The sequence below is a fragment of the Trichosurus vulpecula genome, chromosome 5, assembly GCF_011100635.1.
Source record: "Trichosurus vulpecula isolate mTriVul1 chromosome 5, mTriVul1.pri, whole genome shotgun sequence".
NCBI classification, from domain to species: domain Eukaryota; kingdom Metazoa; phylum Chordata; class Mammalia; order Diprotodontia; family Phalangeridae; genus Trichosurus; species Trichosurus vulpecula.
Window position 1 is genome coordinate 104,139,505 of NC_050577.1, and position 19,705 is coordinate 104,159,209.

The 19,705-nt window shown below is 41.3% G+C and overlaps 2 gene segments (V, D, J or C); both read right to left on the minus strand.

Annotated features, from left to right (window-relative positions):
- Positions 1-399: 399 nt before the first annotated feature.
- Positions 400-13,343, minus strand: LOC118850997. The segment is given in 6 exon segments: positions 400-649; positions 1,031-1,137; positions 1,414-1,431; positions 2,081-2,467; positions 7,840-7,968; positions 13,241-13,343. Coding segments are annotated over 6 exon segments (765 nt in total).
- Positions 13,344-16,120: 2,777 nt separating this feature from the next.
- The window catches only part of LOC118850482, a 220,720-nt gene continuing 217,135 nt past the window's right edge, over positions 16,121-19,705 (minus strand). Inside the window, 4 exon segments of the C gene segment in view lie at positions 16,121-16,364; positions 16,757-16,863; positions 17,166-17,183; positions 17,913-18,299. Coding sequence covers positions 16,344-16,364; positions 16,757-16,863; positions 17,166-17,183; positions 17,913-18,299 — 533 coding nt within the window.

The following is a 19,705-nucleotide window of genomic DNA, read 5'->3' on the forward strand; positions in this document are numbered from 1 at the left end:
CTCACTTTCTCAATCCTTTCTCACCTCTTTTGTTTCATTCTTCCAACTAAAATAGGGCTCATCTCTCCTTCATACCAGATTTTTATTTCCTGCCTTTTCTCACATACCCTCTTAATCACTTGGATATTGTGATTCCCCTGTGTACAGCTTTCTCTCCCAAAAATCACAACCTCTAGCAACCATTGGCTTAGCTCTATCTCTGGAGTACCTATGTAAGGACAAATGTGATTGACAATTGAATTTTTCAGGGGGGATGCTAATGTCATAATGGAATAACCTCTTCCTTTGCTCAAGAAGGTTTTCCATTAACTATGCAAATACTTTCTTGAACTCTATACCCCAACATGGAGAAATATTTCCAGATTAAGTCAATGAGAAAAAAGATAGAGACATGACTGGTAACTGCTAAGCTGGGGCAGGCTTTTTTATTTCTTCAAGATTAAACTACCATCCTTTTCCCCTTGGAATTGGAATGTTCTCTTTGGAGAGACCTGTGAAAGATGGGGATGAAGGTTGAGGGAACAATAGCTTTTCTGGAACATAGAATAGGAATAGGGAAAGCAGAAACCAAACTGGGGTGCTGAATCCTTCTGGTCTCTCCTCCCTGTGCTCACCTCCACAGCTGGCATCAGGAATATTTTTTCTTGACCTGAAGAAGACATGCACATATCTCTTGTCAATCTCCCAGGTTGGGAGTGGGGAATAGGACTAAGTAAAGGGACATGTTGCAGAATGGGGAAACTGAGGATTTGGGACTATGTGAAATATTTGTAAGAGACTGGATTCTTGTTAGAATTTGTTGATTGCCTATTTTAATTTTACCTTGAATTACTCCGTTCCTACCAATCCCATTTGTAAACTTGAAAGTTAAAGGCACTTTGGGGTACTTTGTGGGGTGTTAGGGGCTATTTTCTTCCTCCTTCACATTTCCCATACCTTCGATGACTTACAGGTACATCATATTTTCTAGGGCTGGTTTTAGATGATATTTGTGCCCCATTTTCTTCTCTCCTTTTTTGCAATTCCTTACCATGGTTCTCCACACCAGGGCACTGACAAGCAGGCCATACAGCATGGCTTTCCCCAGCAGGATTTCATAAAGGAAGGTGGCAGACTGGATACTGTGCTGATAGGATTCTGTGAAGGTAGAGATCCCATACTGATAAACACATAATTATAGCCTCCTCTAGTCCCACATTGCTATCACTAATGGGACAAGAGAGGAGTATATTTAATCGATCAACCAATAAACATTTATTAACTGTGTACTCATTGCCAGGTCCTTTGCTAAGCTTTGGGGGTACAAAAAGAGGCAAAAAAAATCCCTGACCTCTAGGAGCTTACCCAAAGGATATATGGGTTATGGTTGTTGGCAAAGGGGTAGGGAATAAGGAGAAAAAGAGATTTACTTACCAGAGGTAACACCACAATCTGAAAGAGAAAATTGGGGACATATTTGACAATCCTTGGCTTTCCTAAAGATGCTGTCTTTAAGGTAGGCCACACAGGTTAAATCTATTGGTCTAGGGACCAAAATCAATCCTGAGGCAAGCAAATTTACATATGGTTTTAAAATTTTGGTGCCTTCTGACTTAGCCTTAGCCCTGTACTCCTCTCCTTGCTACTACTTTGAAAAAACATGATATGATTGTGGGCAAACGGAAGGATGGAGGGTCAGAGGAATACTCTGTAAGTTATGCAAATTGGCAGTCTGGGGCTGCTATTTGCAAGACTCTAATTAGGGTTGAAGGAGAAAGTTGAGTCTGGCTTGACACCTAATTCATGCAGGAAGAGGCCTTGATTACCTCCAGGGGAGTGTAGCCTGATAATGCTTTTTCTCTCTAGATCCATGTTGCCAAGGGAGATTCTTGGGGATAGATTATGTTCTTTCTTTTGTTTTCTGTATTTTTGATTCTTTTCCTTCCCTCTATGGTTTTGCTTTTGGACTTTCTTTCATTCTGTATTTGGTCTTTCCTGTCTCTCTTCCCCCAGACCCTATGTCTCTGTCTTGGTCTTCTTTTCTGGGTCTGTTTGCTCACTATACAATCCCCACCCTACTCTGGTTCATGATATTTCTCACCTGCTTTTCCCCAGATTTGGTCACTGACATTCTGGGTGATGGGTTTGCTCCGGTTACTTGTCCAGGGCTCATTCTCTGAGATCCCATTGAATAGTACTTGGCAACGAAAGCTGTTCTTGGGATTGCGCCAGAAGGGAGCAGAAACCCGCAGGCGGCTGCTCAGTGAGTAGGTGGAGAAGTTGTTACTGGGCTGCTCCTTGGAGGGTTGAGGGTCTGTGCTGACCCCAATTTGGGTCTCCTGACCATTCACCCACCATCTCAGCTCCACAAGGTCAGGGTAGAAGCCTGTGGCCAGACAGACCAGTGTGGCCTTTCCCTTCTCCTCCATCTCTTCTTCAGATGGCTGAAACACAGTCACCTTTGGGGGAGTCACCTTGGTCAGGTCATCTGAAAAATGGAAAGGGATTAGTATCCAAGACTGTCTTACTGTAAGAGGAAGGAAGAAGGATGCTTTATGTATTTGTCTATTTGTAGTACTCTGTGAGAATTAAGATATCCTTTTGTCTGTTAAAATCCTATCCATTCTTCAAGGCCTAGTTATCTATTTGAAGCTTGGAAGGACCTCAAAAATCATCTTTTTCAATTTTTTCATTTTACAGATAAGAAACCTGAAAAATCTTTCCTGATCTCACAGATGGAAGTCACAGGATTCCATAAGTCTCTTGTCCACTTGCAATGTTATGTTTTGAATTGTAATTTTTATATGTGCTTTGTATACATAAGTGTAATTTTTGAATACATAACTTATCTTTTCTACTTGAATGCAAATTTCTTGAGTTCAGGTATATTATTTTGTTTACTTTTATATTTCTTCTAGTGCATAGCAAATTACTTTGAATATAGCAGATACTTAAATAAGTGGTGTTGTGGTTTAATTGAAAAGTCTTTTCAGGGATCGTAGATCTAGAATTCTTGAGAAACTTTTCTTTCCTACCATACTTCATATGTATAAAGCTACATTGCTTCTCTCAGTTAAGTCCCAATTCCCTCTCCCTATTCACAGACATCTTTGAGCTGAGCCCTCTAAGCCTATCTCTCTTCCATATCTCCCCATTTCTTTCAAAAGCACAAGTATCCTTATGGACGTTCATCACTGGAGTCATCCTCTCCCTCAATCCTATTATAGGGGGTGTCCCAAAAACCTTATTGCCTGGCACTAATATTTTAGGGACATCTCATATAATGATTGTCAACATTACCTCTGCAACCTCTCCAATATCTGTCCTTTGTTTCTACATTCACTTGGTCTTTACCTTATTTCATGCCCCTATCATCACTTGCTTGTTCTGTTTTTGTAGCTTCCTGATTGGTCTCCCAGCCACTTCTCTAATTCCTCCATATAGTCACTAAATTCATATTCCTAAAGGACGGATCTGACCATGTTTCCTCTTCCCCCAACCCCCTCAAGAATCTTCAATGACTTCCTCTAAGATAAAAACAACATGCTTGGCTGGATATTTAAAATCCTCTACAGTCTTCCCCTCTGGTTTGATTTCATATTGCTACCCTTCAAGCATTTCCTGATCCAACCAAACTTGTACATCACTTTCCATCTACTACCTTGATGCCTTTGCAAAAGTGGTCTCCCATGTTCCCTCCCCTAGCTGGTTAGGGGAATCCCCAGCTTCCTTCAAAGCATGGATCAGGTCTCCCCTTCTGTGCCAAGCCTTCCCTTCCTCCTCTCCACTTATTAGCAGTATTTCCATTTTTAAAGTTCTCTTTATTACTTTGTATATACTCTTGGGCTGGTTATATCTTCTGGTAGGATGTAAGCTATTTAAGGACAGAATGTCTTCTATCTTTCTCTGTGTCCTCTGTATCTAGCACACTCCCTTGCTAATTGACTTCAATCCCAGCAGATTCTACATGTTTACTTCAATTGTTAACCTGGTATATATTGATGGAGTTTTTTTGGTCACGATTCCTTCAGACTGATGAATCTAAGAACATGTTTGCTTGTCAGAATTAGCCTAAGGCAAGGCCCTATGCATCTGCTTTACCTCCACTAGCAGGCCCACAGTTTCTTTATCTGTAAATATCTCTCTACCATGACAACTCAGAATGATCAGCCATTTGAAGTCATGTATCCTGTTCTAGGTCTCTCCTGAATTGCCTCTTCTGAGTCAGTTGGTGGTAGAGTAATGGGCCTGGAGTCTGGAAGACCTTAATTCAAATCTAACCTTAGTACGTACTAGGTATGTGACCTTGGCCTTGGGCAAGTCACTTAACCTTTGTTTGCCTCAGGTTCCTGAATGGCAAAATAGGGATAACAGTGGCACCTACTTCTCAGAGTTGGGAGGATCAAGTGAAACAATATTGGTAAAAAGTACTTGGCACCATGCCTGGCACATAGTAGGGGCTACATATAAACGCTTATTCCCTCCCTCTCTCACGTGAAGACTTCTTTGATTCCTTCCCATTTCCTTAAGGTCTTGTTATTATAGTGGTTTTATCCTTTAATAAACTCAGCTATGTGCAGCAAGGGATAGAGCACCAGGCCTGGAGTCAGGAAGACCTGAGTTCAAATCCAGCCCTCAGAAACTTACAAGCTATGTGACCACGGGCATGTCACTTAATCCTATTGCCTCAGTTTCCTCATCTGTAAAATGAGCTAGAGACAGAAATGGTAAGCCAATCTGGTATCTTTGCCAAGAAAACCCCAAAAGGGGTCAGAAAGAGTCAGACTAGACTGAATAGCAACAACAAACTTAATCAAGCTAAGGGGAGTTCAATGGGGGTGGGGATCCTATCTTATCTTTATAACTTTCATATACCTGAGAGCTAAAATAAGTGTTTATTAAATTGGTCTAGTTCTAAATGTGAATGAAAGAAGACATTTAGTAGAAATCCAACTCTCCCTCCTAGAATCTTGGCATCATAGCTGGAAGTGATCTAAGATCTTTACTGAAGAATGAGGTACATCCTCATCCCCAACAAGTGGCTGTCCAGCTTTTGTTTGAACACCTCCAGGGACAGGGAACTCATCTCCTATTAAAGCATCCTGGTCTATTTTTTGATAGCTCAAACTATAAACTGATCAGAAATCCTTCCCTAGATTGAGCTGAAATATTCTTCCCTAAAATTCCACATATTAATATTAGTTTTCCCCTCTAGTGCCAAGAGTAATAAATATAATCCCTATTCTATAAGAGAGCTCATCAAACATTAGATTCACATCGCACCCTTCTAAAGTAAAATATATACATTTAAAGAGCCTTTATCCTTCCACAGTCCCTTTCTTTTTATCTTTCATCAAACCCAGAGCAGTAACTGTAATGGTGGGGATTTTAGGTCTAGTCCGAGGGAAAGGAGAAATATTTCAGGGCTAGAGAGTCCTGTGGCACTCTTGAGTTAATCACCCAATGGAGACAAGAGCTTACTCCTTCAATTTATATGACTGACTAGTCTGATAGGTGCCCATGGGCAAGGTCTGGTAGTGGTGGTATGGACATGATCCTTACATATCACCTCTATGGGACTCATTTCCTTCATTTCTAAAAAGAAAGATTGGAATGAATAATCTCTAATATTTTTCCAGTTCAAAATCCTATGATTTTTCTCAAGGAACAGGATCCCAAAGCAAGAGAGTGAAGGACTTGGGGAGGGGGAAAGGTAGACTTTGTAATCTATACAGGAGTCTCTTTTGAAAAGTCAAACCCAGCCTAGAACTGGTATTCTCCTATTGCCTGTGTCTGTTGCTCCCATGCTCACTTCCTCTTTGTCCATCAATCATTATCATCTTTCCTCTCCTTCCTCTTTATTAGGATTAAATAAGTAAACATTTAAGTATCCTCTAAGTATAAAGCACTATACTAGATTTTAAGCACTATGTATGCCATTCCATAAATGAAGATGAGAGAAGAAACTAACATTCCAATATTCTCTCTGTCTCTCTCTCTGTCTCTCTCTGTCTCTCTGTCTCTCCATCTCTCTCTGTCTCTCTCTCTCTCTCTCTCTCTCTCTCTCTCTCTCTCTCTCTGTCTCTCCCTCTCTGTCTCTGTCTTTCTCTCTGTCTCTCTCTCTGTCTCTCTGTCTCTCTCTCTCTCTCCCCCTCTCTCTTCTAACTCCTCTGCATTCTTGGCCAACTGTATAGAATAAAGTGATAAAGTTCAGAGCAGGGTTATATCCGGAAGAGATTTTAGAGCTCTTATAGTGCAACCCTCCCATCTTACAAATGATGTACTTGAGGCCCAGAGACACAGAGTAAGTAACTTGTCCAAGGTCACCAAGGTTGGAGATCTGTCTGAATCCAGGTCCTCTTACTCCAAATTCAACGTCTCTTTCATGACTCTACACTACCTGGCTGTCAATCCACACTCACTGCTTGGATCTTTTCCCTTTGACATTTATCTCCCTTTAGACACTATTTTTTTTTGTCCAGTGGAGAAGGCTTGGGAAGCATACTTTCCTCATCTACTAGAAACTGAAAAGAGTGAGACCAGTCCCTTTGCTACCTTCCTCCATTCCCTTTCATCCCGATTTGCCCATGTGCACTCAGATTTCCTTGGAGTAAATCCTTTGTTAGGGAAGGGGGAAGTGTGGAATGGGGGGCACTCAGAGTAGAAACTGATATGGGAGAGGCTGAAACTTTTCCAAAGCTCCCCTCGGGGATTATCCTCCCACCAGGGTAAACTAGCTACTGGACATTGACTGTGCGCAGCCACTGTTGGGAGGTACCGGGCGTTGGTTAGGGGTAGCAGGGAGGTGTATCACCTGTAACCCGCAGCCGGATAGGCAAGCCAAAACACTGCTCCTGGGAAGATTGGCACAGACAAGCCCCGACAGCCAGGTCCTCACGTCTGCCGGGGCTGTGCTCTTGGTCCATCTTAGCCTGCCCCCCTACTCAACTAGCTACTCCCTTACCTTCCACTTAGATCAGGAAAGAATCATCTATGGGGCAGGAGAAAGCGTGCCTAGCGGATGGAAATGGCGCCGGTTCTCTCTCTGCCACAGCTGCTTTCCCTCAGCACCGTCCTTGTCCGTGGCCAGAGGGAGCTGCCCAGCCAAGGATCGGCCAAGCTGTGGTGCCAGGACTCTTCCAGACCCTCAATGCCCTATTAGAAGCTATCCGGGGACACTCACCTATGACGATCAGCCGACTTCCAGGTCCAAAAGACTGGGCTGCGTTACCAGAGTCACAGCCCCCAGGTTCCTCACAAAAATAGGACTCCCAACTGTCCTCTGCTCCTCCTCTCTACCCTAGGAACATCAGTTCTTCCCTGGGGACTCTCCTTTCCTCCAACGGGGGAACGCTTACCTAGAACGAAGAGCCTGGAGCCCGTCCCGAAGTCGAGGAGGTCTGTGCTCACAGCCCAGCGGCCCCGCGCACAGATGGACTGCGGAGGAGAAGGACTATGGGGGTCCCTATTCCAATCCCCAGCTCTTTGCTCGGCTGGGACCAGTTTCCATCTCTGCCCTGTTCCCTGCTCACTGAGAGGGATTAAATGGGAATAGAGGATAGTGGGTGCTCCCCTCTCTTACCCAGAACTGTTAGCCTGGTTCCGGCTCCAAAGTATAACTGCGAGCCGGCGTTAGCACAGAAGCTAGGGCTTCGGCTCAAACTCGGGTATGCTCCGGAGCGACTTCCAGCTCCGTCCCGCGATCCCGGAGCCCTCTGAGTTCCTCCCACGCCCTCCAATCCAGAGGTTCCAGAAGGAGGGTAAGGGGGCTAGGGTAGGTTGGTTTGCATGTCAAGGCCAAGACGCAGCTGCCATTTCCCAACCCCTCTCCCATAAATCCTCGATCCCAATTTTCCTCACCTACAACATTGAGCCTGGTCCCAGGTCCAAAATGAAGCTCATTGTAGCACAGTAGGAAGGGCACGGCCAAGAATTCTTCCCCATCCCCTAGGGGCCTCCCTTGCCTTTTAATTCCCTCTTGTCCTGACGCTCTCCAGGGTCAGCAAGATACGGTGAAATAATTAAAAATAGTTGTGCTCATTTAAAGTCAAATTAACATAAAGATACTATGGGCAGTTACTCTTTGGTTCCTCAGTATTACGGAGGACAATGCTCCTTATTTCATTTTATTACATTATAAAACATTGATTTCTCATTGGAATGGATCCTTTGTGACTGTATTGCCACTCTACCTCTTCTGAATCAACCCTCTGACTCATTAAATCCAAGAGAATGCCTACCATATAATAGTATTCCTTGAGACCTTGACCTGAATCCATGAATTGAGTTGTCAGCTGGAGGAAGGAAAGGGCACTGAGTCCAGGCTACAGTTTAGATAGGAATGGAAAAGAGTCTCTCAGCTATTGCCTCCAGAGACCTCCTTCCCCTCAACAAAACTGTCCTTTTAGACCCCAAGAAGATGGAAGAGAGGGCAAGTAGTGGACACCCTCGGGGTGAGGGATTTTTGTAAAGGCATTTCATAAACTTGAATCATTGTGTGTCCCCCCCCCAGTCCACACAATGATACAGCTTGCTACAAAAATAGCCCCTCCTCCTCATCCCCTTCCCTTAACCCAGAGGAAGTTTTGGGGAGTGCTTGTGGTAAGGACTGGTGGAACAGGGCTTGGGGGAGGAGTAAAGTGGGAAGTGGTAAGGGGACCGAAGAAACAAACTCAGGGGGCCCAGGCAGGGAGTACATGCTCTCCCCCCTGGATGCCACCTGTATAGGAGCATCGACTCTGACAATACCTGTGCCCCTTAGAATCTTATTTATAGAGAAGAAGAGTGGGCAGGGCTAAGGTTCAGGGAAGGTGTTTCTCTTAGCTAAGGGGTTGACACTTGAAATAGCTAGCTATGTCTCAATTAGCAAAGACAGATTATTCTCAAAGGGAGAAAATTCCCAGACAATCACAACCCCTAATGAAGGGAACAGTAGAGTGGAAAAAAGGGGCGCTCAGAGTTGCTGGTCCAATTCTCTACCTTATACCTAATCTCAGAGGTAGCCATAATAACAATAATAATATCTGATGTTTACATAGCACTTTAAAGTTTTGTAAAGTGCTTTACATGCATCATCTCGTTTGATCTTTACAACAGCCCCACAAAGTAGGTACTCTCTTAAAGATAAACAAACTGCCCTGCATATGCTTTGACCTAGCAATATCACTACTAACCGTGTATCCCAAAAGATATAAAAACAAAAAGGAAAAGTACCTATATGTAAAAAAAAATTATAGCAGCTCTTTTCTGAGGGTAAATAATGAGAAGTGGAGGGGATGCCCATCATTTGAGGAATGGCTGAACAAGTCATATGTGATTATGATGGAATACAATCGTACCATAAGAAATGATGAGCAGGATGCTCTCAGAACAACCTGGCAAGACTTGTATAAGCTGATGTAAAGTGAAATGTACTATGTACCAAGTAACAGCAAAATTGCAAGACGAGCAGCCACAAATGACAGCTATTTTCAGCAATACAATAACCCAAGACAACTCTGAAGGACTTATGATGAAAACTGTTATCCATCCCCAGAGAAAGAACTGATGGCATCTAAATATAGATTGAAGCATACTTTTTAAAAACTGTTTTTCTTGGGTTTTTTCTTGTCTATGTTTTCTTTCACAGCATGACTATTATGAATATGTTTTGCAAGACTCCCTATGTATAACCTGTATGGAGTTGCTTGCCTTCTCAGTGGGGTGGGGGGTTGGAGGAAGGGAGAAAATTTGGAACTCAAAGTTTAAATACAAATGTTAAAAATTGTTTGTTCATGTAACTGGGGGAAAACATGCTAAATAAAAGCTTAAAATAAAGAAACCGAGGTTCAGAGAAGTGACATCTGTGGGGCCACATAACTAGTGTCTGAAGTTGGTCTCAAACCCAGGTCTTTCTGGCTCTATTAGAATACAAAGTGTTGAAGGTGTTATTTCTTTTTGTCTTTGCGTCCCCAGTGTTGGGCACATGGTAAGTTCATAATAAATACAAGTTAATTGATTCCAAGTCCAACATGCTATTCACTACAACACTCTCACTGGGGAAGGAGTTCTTATTTTTTCTTTTTTTTTTTAGTGTCATGGGCCCCTTTGACAATTTGGTGAAGCCTATGGGTTCCTACTCATAATAATCTTTTTAAATGCATAAAATAAGATATAAAATACAAAAAACCTATTCTATTGAAATGCAGCTATAATTTTTCTTTAAGTTCTACTCCAAGTTAAGAGCCTTGTTCTAGGATCTGAAATAATTTTCAGTAACAAGTAGGCTGTTGATGCATCAAGGAATAAAAACTGAATCACAATGCAGGCTAGGTTTGTTGTCCTCCCACCTCCTTTTTATGTTCCTCTTCTAACTGCTTGAGTCTCTCTTTTCCCTGCCCTCTCAGATGGAACTTGCTTCCTCCAGATCTCATAGTATCATCTGCAGAGAAAGTAAAAGGAGAGAAGTGATAATTTTACATGATTTGGTCAATTCACACTCCACCTGTTCTATTATGTTCAGCTCTAGGTATCACTTTTCAGAAAGATATTAATCATTTGAATCAAGTTCACAGGAGGGCAACTAAAATAGTCAGGGTACTTGCAATTTTGTTATACACTATGTGGAAGGAAATATTTATCCCTAGAGGGCAGAACCCTAGAAGTACTTCCTAACGATTCAGACTCTCCCTAAAAAGAATAGTGAAATTCCTCAGTGGTTTCTTGTCATTGCAATATTCAAGGTTGATTTGACAACCACGTGGCTGAGAGTGGCCAAATGTGATTGAGAGTCAAATGAGCATTACAGCTGAAATGCATTACTTTTTTCTACTTTTGCCACTTGAGGAAGAAATAGCCCACTTATCACTGAAAATAATCTCAGATATGAGAGCAGAGAATCTTAATCTGGATCCATGGACTTTTTTCATAGATGTTTCAATAACTATTTCAATAGAATGAGTTTCTTTGTAGTCCGATGTGTTTTAAAAACCATTTATTTATTTAAATTCTATTTTAATTTTTTTAAAAAAAAAACATTCACTTTATTTAAGAACATTTATTTATTTATTTAAAATACACAAAAAAGATTAAGGACCTATGGCAAAAACTGGGCATAGACCAATATCTTATACCGTATACCAAAATAAAGTCAAAATGGGTTCATGATTTAGGAGTAAAAGCTGATACTGTAAGTAATTTGGGAAAGCAAGGAATAGTTTACTTATCAGATTTATGGAAAAGTAAGGAATTCATGACCCAACAAGAGATAGAGAGCATTACAAAATGCAAAATGGATAATTTTGATTATGTCAAATTGAAATGTTTTTGTACAAAAAAGCCAATACAACAAGAATTAGGAGGGAAGCAGAAAATTGGGAGAAAATCTTTGCAACTAGTATCTCTGATAAAGGCCTCATATCTAAAATATACAGGGAACTGAGCCAAATATATAGGAATACAAGCCATTCCCGAATTGAGAAATGGTCAAAGGATATGAACAGGCAGTTTTCAGAAGAAGAAATTAAAGCTATCTATAGGCATATGAAAAAAATGCTCTCGATTACTACTGATTAGAGAAACGCAAATCAAAACAACTCTTAGATACCACATCTCTCCTGTCAGATTGGCTAAAGTAACAAAACAGGAAAATGATAAATGCTGGAAAGGATGTGGGGAAATTGGAACATTGTTACATTGCTGGTGGAGTTGTGAGCTGATCCAGCCATTTTGGAGAGCAGTTTGGAACTACACCCAAAGGGCTCTAGAAATGTTCATACCCTTTGACCCAGCAATACCACTTCTAGGGTTGTATCCCAAAGAAATCACATAAGCAGGAAAAGGACCCATATGTACAAAGATATTTATAGCAGCTCTTTTTGTGGTAGCCAAGAATTGGAAATCAAAGGGATGCCCACCAATTGGGGAATGGCTGAACAAGCTGTGGTATATGAAGGTAATGGAATACTATTGTGCCATAAGAAATGGGGATGATATGGACTTCGTAACAACCTGGAAAAACCTACACGACATAATGCTGAGCGAGCGGAGCAGAGCCAGGAGAATGTTGTGCACAGCCACAGATATATGGATTCCGTGAGGACCAACCCTGACATACCTCACTCTTCTCAGCAATGTCAGGTGCAAGGACAACTCCAGGGGACTCACGATGGAGAATGCTGTCTTCATCCAGAGAAAGAACTGTGAAGTTTGAATGCAGATTGAGGTGCACTACATGCTTGCCTTTTCTGCTTCTCTCTTGTTTTTGTTTTTGGGTTTTTTTTTTTTTGGTTCTGTTTCTTCTTTCTCATGATTCATTCCATTGGTCATAACTCTTCTCCACAACTTGACTAGTGTATAAATTAATTCAATGCGAAGTTATACATGGTAGTTATATGAGATTCCGTGCCATCTTGGGAAGGGAGGGGGGAGGGAGGGGAGAAAATCTGGAACTCAAAATTATGTAGAACTGTGTGCGGTAAACTAAAAATAAATAAATAAATTAAAAAAAACATTCACTTTATTTAAGAACATTTATTTATTTATTTAAAATACACAAAAAAGATTAAGGACCTATGGTCTAGAGTTAGGACAGTAGTTTTCACTACAATTTTTACAATTCTTTTCAGAATCCTGGAGTCAAATCAATCAACTAAATTTATAAAGAGCTTACTAAGTGCCCAGCACTGGGGATACAAAGACAACAAGGTCTTCTCTATGGGCTGTTTCCCTGGAGCCAACCACACTGGATTTTTTCCCCCTAAGACCAAAAAGAAGATAAAATCAGTTTGAGAGGTATCATGGATAAATGGATAGAGATTAGGAGACTGTTGGAAAGACAGTTTGAGTCTTGTCTCTGACACATATTAGCTGTGTGACTGGGCAGGTCACAATATCTAAGGGCTCCTTTGACATCTCTATGACAATAAACAGCGGAATAGTGGCTTTGGGGAGTTCTCTTACCAAGGAGGGCCTTCCACCAATACAATGCCATGTACTCATGGAATAAAAAAAGGTTTGTATGAATCTCAAGGTATTCCAAAGAGAGGAAAAGAAGTCAAATAAGAGTGAGAGGTTTGTGTGGCAGTGGGAAGATATAATCCTAGCTCTTTACTTGGCATTGGTGAATATTAATACCCTAATTGTATGAATGTGGACTTTAGGGCATCCTTTCTTCTTAAAATCTCACTCCTTTCTACTCCATTTTCTGCCTCTTTAAGTCACTGCTCAGAAAGGAGGGCCCTCCAAAGTCCTGGGCTTTGGCCCACTGCCCAGCCTATCATACCTTGGTAATGGCTCTTGGATTTCCTCTGACTCCTTTTATCTGATCTATTCTCAGCCCATTCTACAGGAGAAGAATCCTGTATAATGGTGACAATGTAGGCCATAGAACCAGGAAGACCTGGGTTCAAATCCAAGCTTTGTAACTTTGGGAAAGTCACTTAAAGTCTCTGGGCCTTGGTTTCCTCATTTACAAAATAAGGAATTTGTACCACATGACCTCCAAGGTCCCTTGCAGGTCCAAATCCATGATCTTATAATTATAAACATTTGTTCAGACTGAGATAAACCAGGTGTTGAGTCAGAACAGGCTTCCAGGCTCTGAGATAGTCTTTAGTTTCTCTCACCCTGCATATTCTGGCTCACTGAGGAGATATCCTTGGTGGCAGGGGCAGTTGATCACCATGACATTTAGTTAATCACAATTCCTGGGGGGGGGGAGGGATTGAGCAAGGATAAAGGTCATATGTCGAGCAGAAATAGGATGAGGCAGGCCAAATGGGACCCACTCATTATAGGAGTGTAGAAGACCTTCCTAGAGAGGGAGGCAGGAAAAGCTCAAGACACATATATAGACTTATATAAATAAACTTAGTCTGTGTTTTCAAAGATATTGAAGTTTGTAGGGGGAGGAGGGAAGAAGCAAGGATTCCATCCTCATCCATCCAGCTATTAGAGTATAAAGAAAGACAACATAGTTCTAGTCAAGTGAGAGATACAGAAACCAATCTTATAGGAGTTGCAGAGGGGAATAACTCTTGGGCCATTTAGGTGTGCTGAAAACCTTATGCTAAAAAGTAGCCATTTGATCTAGTGATTGTGTGAGTCAGGTCTACCGACATTTCTACTCCCCCTTATAATTTCGCTTTTGAGGCAGTTAGATGGTGCAGTGGTTAGGGCTCTGGGCCTGGAGCCAATAAAACCTGAGTTCAAATCCAACCTCATATACTTCCTAGCTATGTGGCCCCAGGTAAGTCACTTAAACTCCATCTGCCCTGGTTTCTTCAACTATAAAATGAGAATAATAATAGAACCTATCTCTCAGGGTTGTTGTGAGGATTAAATGAGATAATATTTATAAAATGCTTAGCACAGTCCCTGGCACAGAGTAGATGCTTAATAAATGCTTATTTCTTTTCTTCTGACCCTACCATTGAATTGAAACTGTTTTCTCCTAAGTTACAAATGACTGCTTTTTATTTTATTAAAAAAATTATATCATCTTCATTTCTGAATATATGCCTCATTCCTCCTTTATCCCAGTAAGCCGTGACTTGTAAAGAAAAACAACAAAAGAGAATAGACCATGGAATAGAGTAAAACTAGTGAATGCATCAAGCAGGCATGACAGTTTATACAATGCTCCCCACTTTTACAAACAATGAGGTAGGTGTATTTTCCCATTTACTCTGCCAGACCTAACTTAGTTATTATACTTTTACGGTTTGGGTTCTATGTTCTTTCCATTTACATTTCTGTATTTGTTGGATATATTGTTTTTCTTGTTGTGTTTATTTTATTCTGTATCAGTTCATATGTCTTCTCACGCTCCTGAGAATTCTTCATACTCATAGTTTCTTATGCTACAGTAATATTCCATTATATTAATGTAACCTGATTTGTTTAAAGGACATCTATTTAGTTTTCAATTCTTAGTCTTTTATAAAGACTAATCTTATGAATATTTTATGGGACTTTTTTCCTGTCTTTGATGTCCTTGAGATATATGCCTAGTGGTGGTATTTCCAAATTAAAGGGTATGGTCATTTTATTCACTTAATTTTTATTTTAAATCATAATTATAAATTACTCTCCAGAATAGTTGGACCAACTTCCTAGCTCCACCAGTAGTGTATTAGCATGCCTATCTTTCTACAGTCCCTCCAACATCAAGTATTTCCATCTTTTGTCATTTTTGCCAAATTACTTGGTGTGAGTTGAAACTTAAGTATTTGATTTATGTTCTCTTATTGTTAGTGATTTGATTCTGCCATGTTTCCTTTTCTTAGTCTACATTTTCACTCTCTTCAGATTCTTATTAATTTCTATTTGGTTAACTCTGAACTCTATTTATCCAATCCCAATCTCTCCCATTAACTACAATATCCAATTATTAACTCTAGATGAAAATTTTGTATGAACTATGAGCTATATAAAATATTCCTCTCCCTGAATTGTCCCTCATGGAGGCTTTCTCCTCTTCATACTAGGTCCAGATTGCCTTATAGTGTAGTTTTCTTATTTCCAACTTAGTCAATTTACTATTTTTCTCTTCCCTTCCCTTCCCTTCCCTTCCCTTCCCTTCCCTTCCCTTCCCTTCCCTTCCCTTCCCTTCCCTTCCCTTCCCTTCCCTTCCCTTCCCTTCCCTTCCCTTCCCTTCCCTTCCCTTCCCTTCCCTTCCCTTCCTTTCCCTTCCCTTCCTTTCCCTTCCCTTCCCTTTCCCTCCCTTCCCTTCTTCCCTTCATTTTCCACTCTCTAATTTTTTATATCATCTCAAGCCCTTTACTGTAATATGGTTCAACTCTCCTTTATTTTTTTTTGCTTCCTCATATACTGTCTTACTGGTTTGGGTATTGCGATTCCCTTGTGTGCAGCTTTCTCCCCAGTATATCTGTAGCCACTAGCCTCCGTTGGCCTGGATATACCTCTAGAATGCCTGTATAAGGACAGGCGAGATTGTCAACTACATTTTATGACACTCTAAGAGAGGGATGTTAATGTCACAGTGGGTTATCTTCCCATGGTGGTCAAACTCTGCTGACATATTTTTAATGAACTATTCTAATACTTTCATGAACTCTATGTCTCGACTTGGAAGAATATTTCCAAATGTAAGTCAATGATGTGAAAAAAAGAGAAAAGATGGAGACACAGATGGTAACAGCTAAGCAGGGCAAGACCTTTTTTATTTCTTTAGGATTAAGCCACCATCCTTGTCCTCCGTGAGCTTCAGAGTTCTTTTTAAGGAGACCTATGAAACATGACAATGGGAACTGAGGAAATAATAGTTCTTCTGGAACACAGGATAGGAATAGAGAAAGTGTAGCCAAGATAGGGTGCTGAATTCTCCTGCTTTCTCCTCCATGTTGTTATCACCACAGGTAGCCTCAGGAATGCTTTTTCTTGGCCTAAGGAAGAGATATAATTACCACTTTCTAGGTTTTTTGATAACATGGTGAGGAATGGAGCTCAGGGAAGAGACACGTTGCAGAAGGAAAAGCTCAGAAGGCGGAAATACATAAACGGCACCTCTGTAGAAGACCAGACTCTTGTTGGAGTTCTCGGACTCTAGCCCACCCCATATTTGTTTCAATATGAATTTTCCACTCTCCCCAATCTCATTTGTAAGTTCAAAAATTCAAGTCATTTGGGCATATTCTCTGGAGTTCTTGGGATTATTCCCCTCTTCCCTCCCTTCTCCCCCTTTTTCTCCCCCTTTAGTAAATCAAGAAGACTCCCAAGGGCTGCTTCTAGATAACAGACATGTCTCATTTGCCTTCCACCCTTTTCGGGCCCTTACCATGGTTCTCCACACCAGGGCACTGACCAGCAGGCCATACAGCATGGCTTTCCCCAAGAGAATCTCATAGAAGAAGGTGGCAGACTGGATACTTCGTTGATAGGACTCTGTGAGAGTTGAAACCCCATATCTATAAGAAAGCATCTCTAGCCCTCCCAGTCCCATATTCTTACCACTTGATAGGGTGGTAAGGACTTGTTATACATATACACAGTTATTTATATATTGCCTCTTCCATTAGATTGTAAGCTTCTCAAGGGCAGGGACTGACTTTTAGATTTTTTTGATCCTAAGCATTGCATGCAATAGTTAATTAAGAAATATTTATTCACTGACTAACCAGCTGGCTGACCTGGGCTATGGTTGCTGGCACAGGGGTATGAGACAGGAAGAAAAGAGCTTCACTTACCAGAGGTAACACCACAATCTGAAAGAGAAAATTGAGGACATATATGAGAAGCCTTGAGTTTCCCAAGGATGTTGTCTTTTAGGTAGGCCACATAGGTTAATATAAACTTATAGACCTAGGGCCCCAAATAAATCATGAAACAAGTATTCATAATTCAAATAAAATATAAATTTGGATATATTCTGACTTAACTCTTGTCCTGTATTTTTCCCCTTGATATCATCATTAAAAAAAATCCCTGTGATCTTAGGCAAATGGAAGGATGCAAAGTCAATGGATGCTGTGAATTGCTGAGCTGCACAGGTTGACAGGCTGGGGCAGGAGGAGGCTCTCTGTAAGGTTAATTATGACTGAGCAGGAAGGGTGCATCTGGATTGATATCTTATTCACCCAGGAAGTGGCCTTGGTTACCTCCAGGGAAATGATTCTCCCTCTCTCTGAATACCTGAAACCTGGGGAGATTCTTAGAGACAGACTGTTTTGGTTCTCTGTTTATGTGATTATCTCTCTTCCTTCTACTCTGTCTTTGACTCTGGATTTTCTTCTATCCTTTCCTTGACTCTCTTTGACAGTTTCAAGAAAAGGTTTCTCTCTCTCTCTCTCTCTCTCTCTCTCTCTCTCTCTCTCTCTCTCTTTCTCTCTCCTCTCTCTCCCTCTCTCCCCCTCTCCCCTTGGCTTCCTTCTTTGGATCTATCTTTTTCCACACCCATACCATTTCCATCCTGGTTCACCTTATGGTATTCTCACCTGCTTTTCCCCATATCTGGTCACTGACATTCTGGGTGATGGGTTTGCTCCGGTTACTTGTCCAGGGCTCATTCTCTGAGATCCCATTGAACAGTACTTGGCAACGGAAGCTGTTCTTGGGATTGCGCCAGAAGGGAGCAGAAACCCGAAGGCGGCTGCTCAGTGAGTAGGTGGAGAAGTTGTTACCGGGCTGCTCCTTGGAGGGTTGAGGGTCTGTGCTGACCCCAATTTGGGTCTCCTGACCATTCACCCACCATCTCAGCTCCACAAGGTCAGGGTAGAAGCCTGTGGCCAGACAGACCAGTGTGGCCTTTCCCTTCTCCTCCATCTCTTCCTCAGATGGCTGAAATACAGTCACCTTTGGAGGAGTCACCCTGGTCAGGTCATCTGAAAAATGGAAAGAGGTTGGGATCCAGGACTGGTTACAGAGCCACCTTCTTAGGGAATGAAAGGAGAAAGAATGTTAGTCTAACATCACTTATTCAGTCTAGCATCACCTGCTAACTTTTAGATATCTCAAACTAGATGTCCCTTAGGTCTCTCAAAATCAAAATCAGAACTCATTTTTCTATTCTGCCCTCCTCCATTCTTCCCTTCTTCTAATCTTTCCTATTACTCCCAAAATCACCAGCATACCTCATGGTACCCAGGCTTTCAATCTCAGAGTCAGCCTGTATTCTTCCCATTCATTCAATGCAAATATCCACCTTGTTGCCAAGTCTTTTTTTCTACCTTTGCAATGTCTCATATACTTCCCCTTCTCTTCACTCGCACAGCTGCCACCCTAGTGTAGTACCTCATTACCTCACACCTGGACTACTTCAATAACTTTCTGGTCCATCTTCTTGTCTCAAGTCTCTCCCCAGTCCAATCCATCTTCTACCCAGCTTCCAAAGCCATCTTGCTCAGGTGAAGGTCTGACTTGGCACCAATACCACTGTCACCCTCTCCCCCACACTCAGCACATTCCATTGGCTCCCTATTGCCTCTAGGATCAAATATAAAATGCTACATTTGGCTTTTAAAGCCCTTTCTACCTTTTGAGTATTCTTACCCTTGACTTCCCTCCACAAATACTATAATCCAATGACACCAACCTTCTTGTTGTACCTCAGACACAACACTTAATCTCCCTGCTCTGTTCCTTTTTATTGGTTATCATCTTTATTTGGAATGCTCTCCCTCCTCCCTTCTACCTTCTAGTTTCCTTGACTTCCTTTCAGACTCAGCTTGTAAATGCTCTTCTCCAAGAGATCTTTACTTGATACCCTGTCCCCACCCCACCACACCACACCTTCCCTCTAGGATTACTTTCTAATTACTATCTGTCTGTCTGTCTATCATCTATCAATCAATCAATCTGTCTATCTATCTGTCTATCTATCTATCTAACTACCTCTTGTATATACATAATTGTTTGGATGTTGTCTCCCCAATAAGAGTGTAGAGTCCTTGAGTTGGGGACCATGATTTTGCCTTTCTTCATAGCCTTAGGTTTTTGTATAATGCCCAGAATATAGTAAGTGCCTAATAAACTTGACTCACCCAGTACTATCCTGAGGGGAAAATGATAACTCTGTATGTTTTCTGTATTTGTGTTACTCAGGCTAGTAAGAGTTTTTCTTCTTACGTTAAAAAAGTATATTTATTCTCTTATTCAATGCTCACTTTACAGGTCTACAGGTTAACCTACCTTAGGATTCCCAGGTAGTTTAAAATACAAAATAACATGATTATTTAACTTTTTTAGTCAATAAATGTTGCTGTGTATCTATTGTGGTTGTGTATTATTT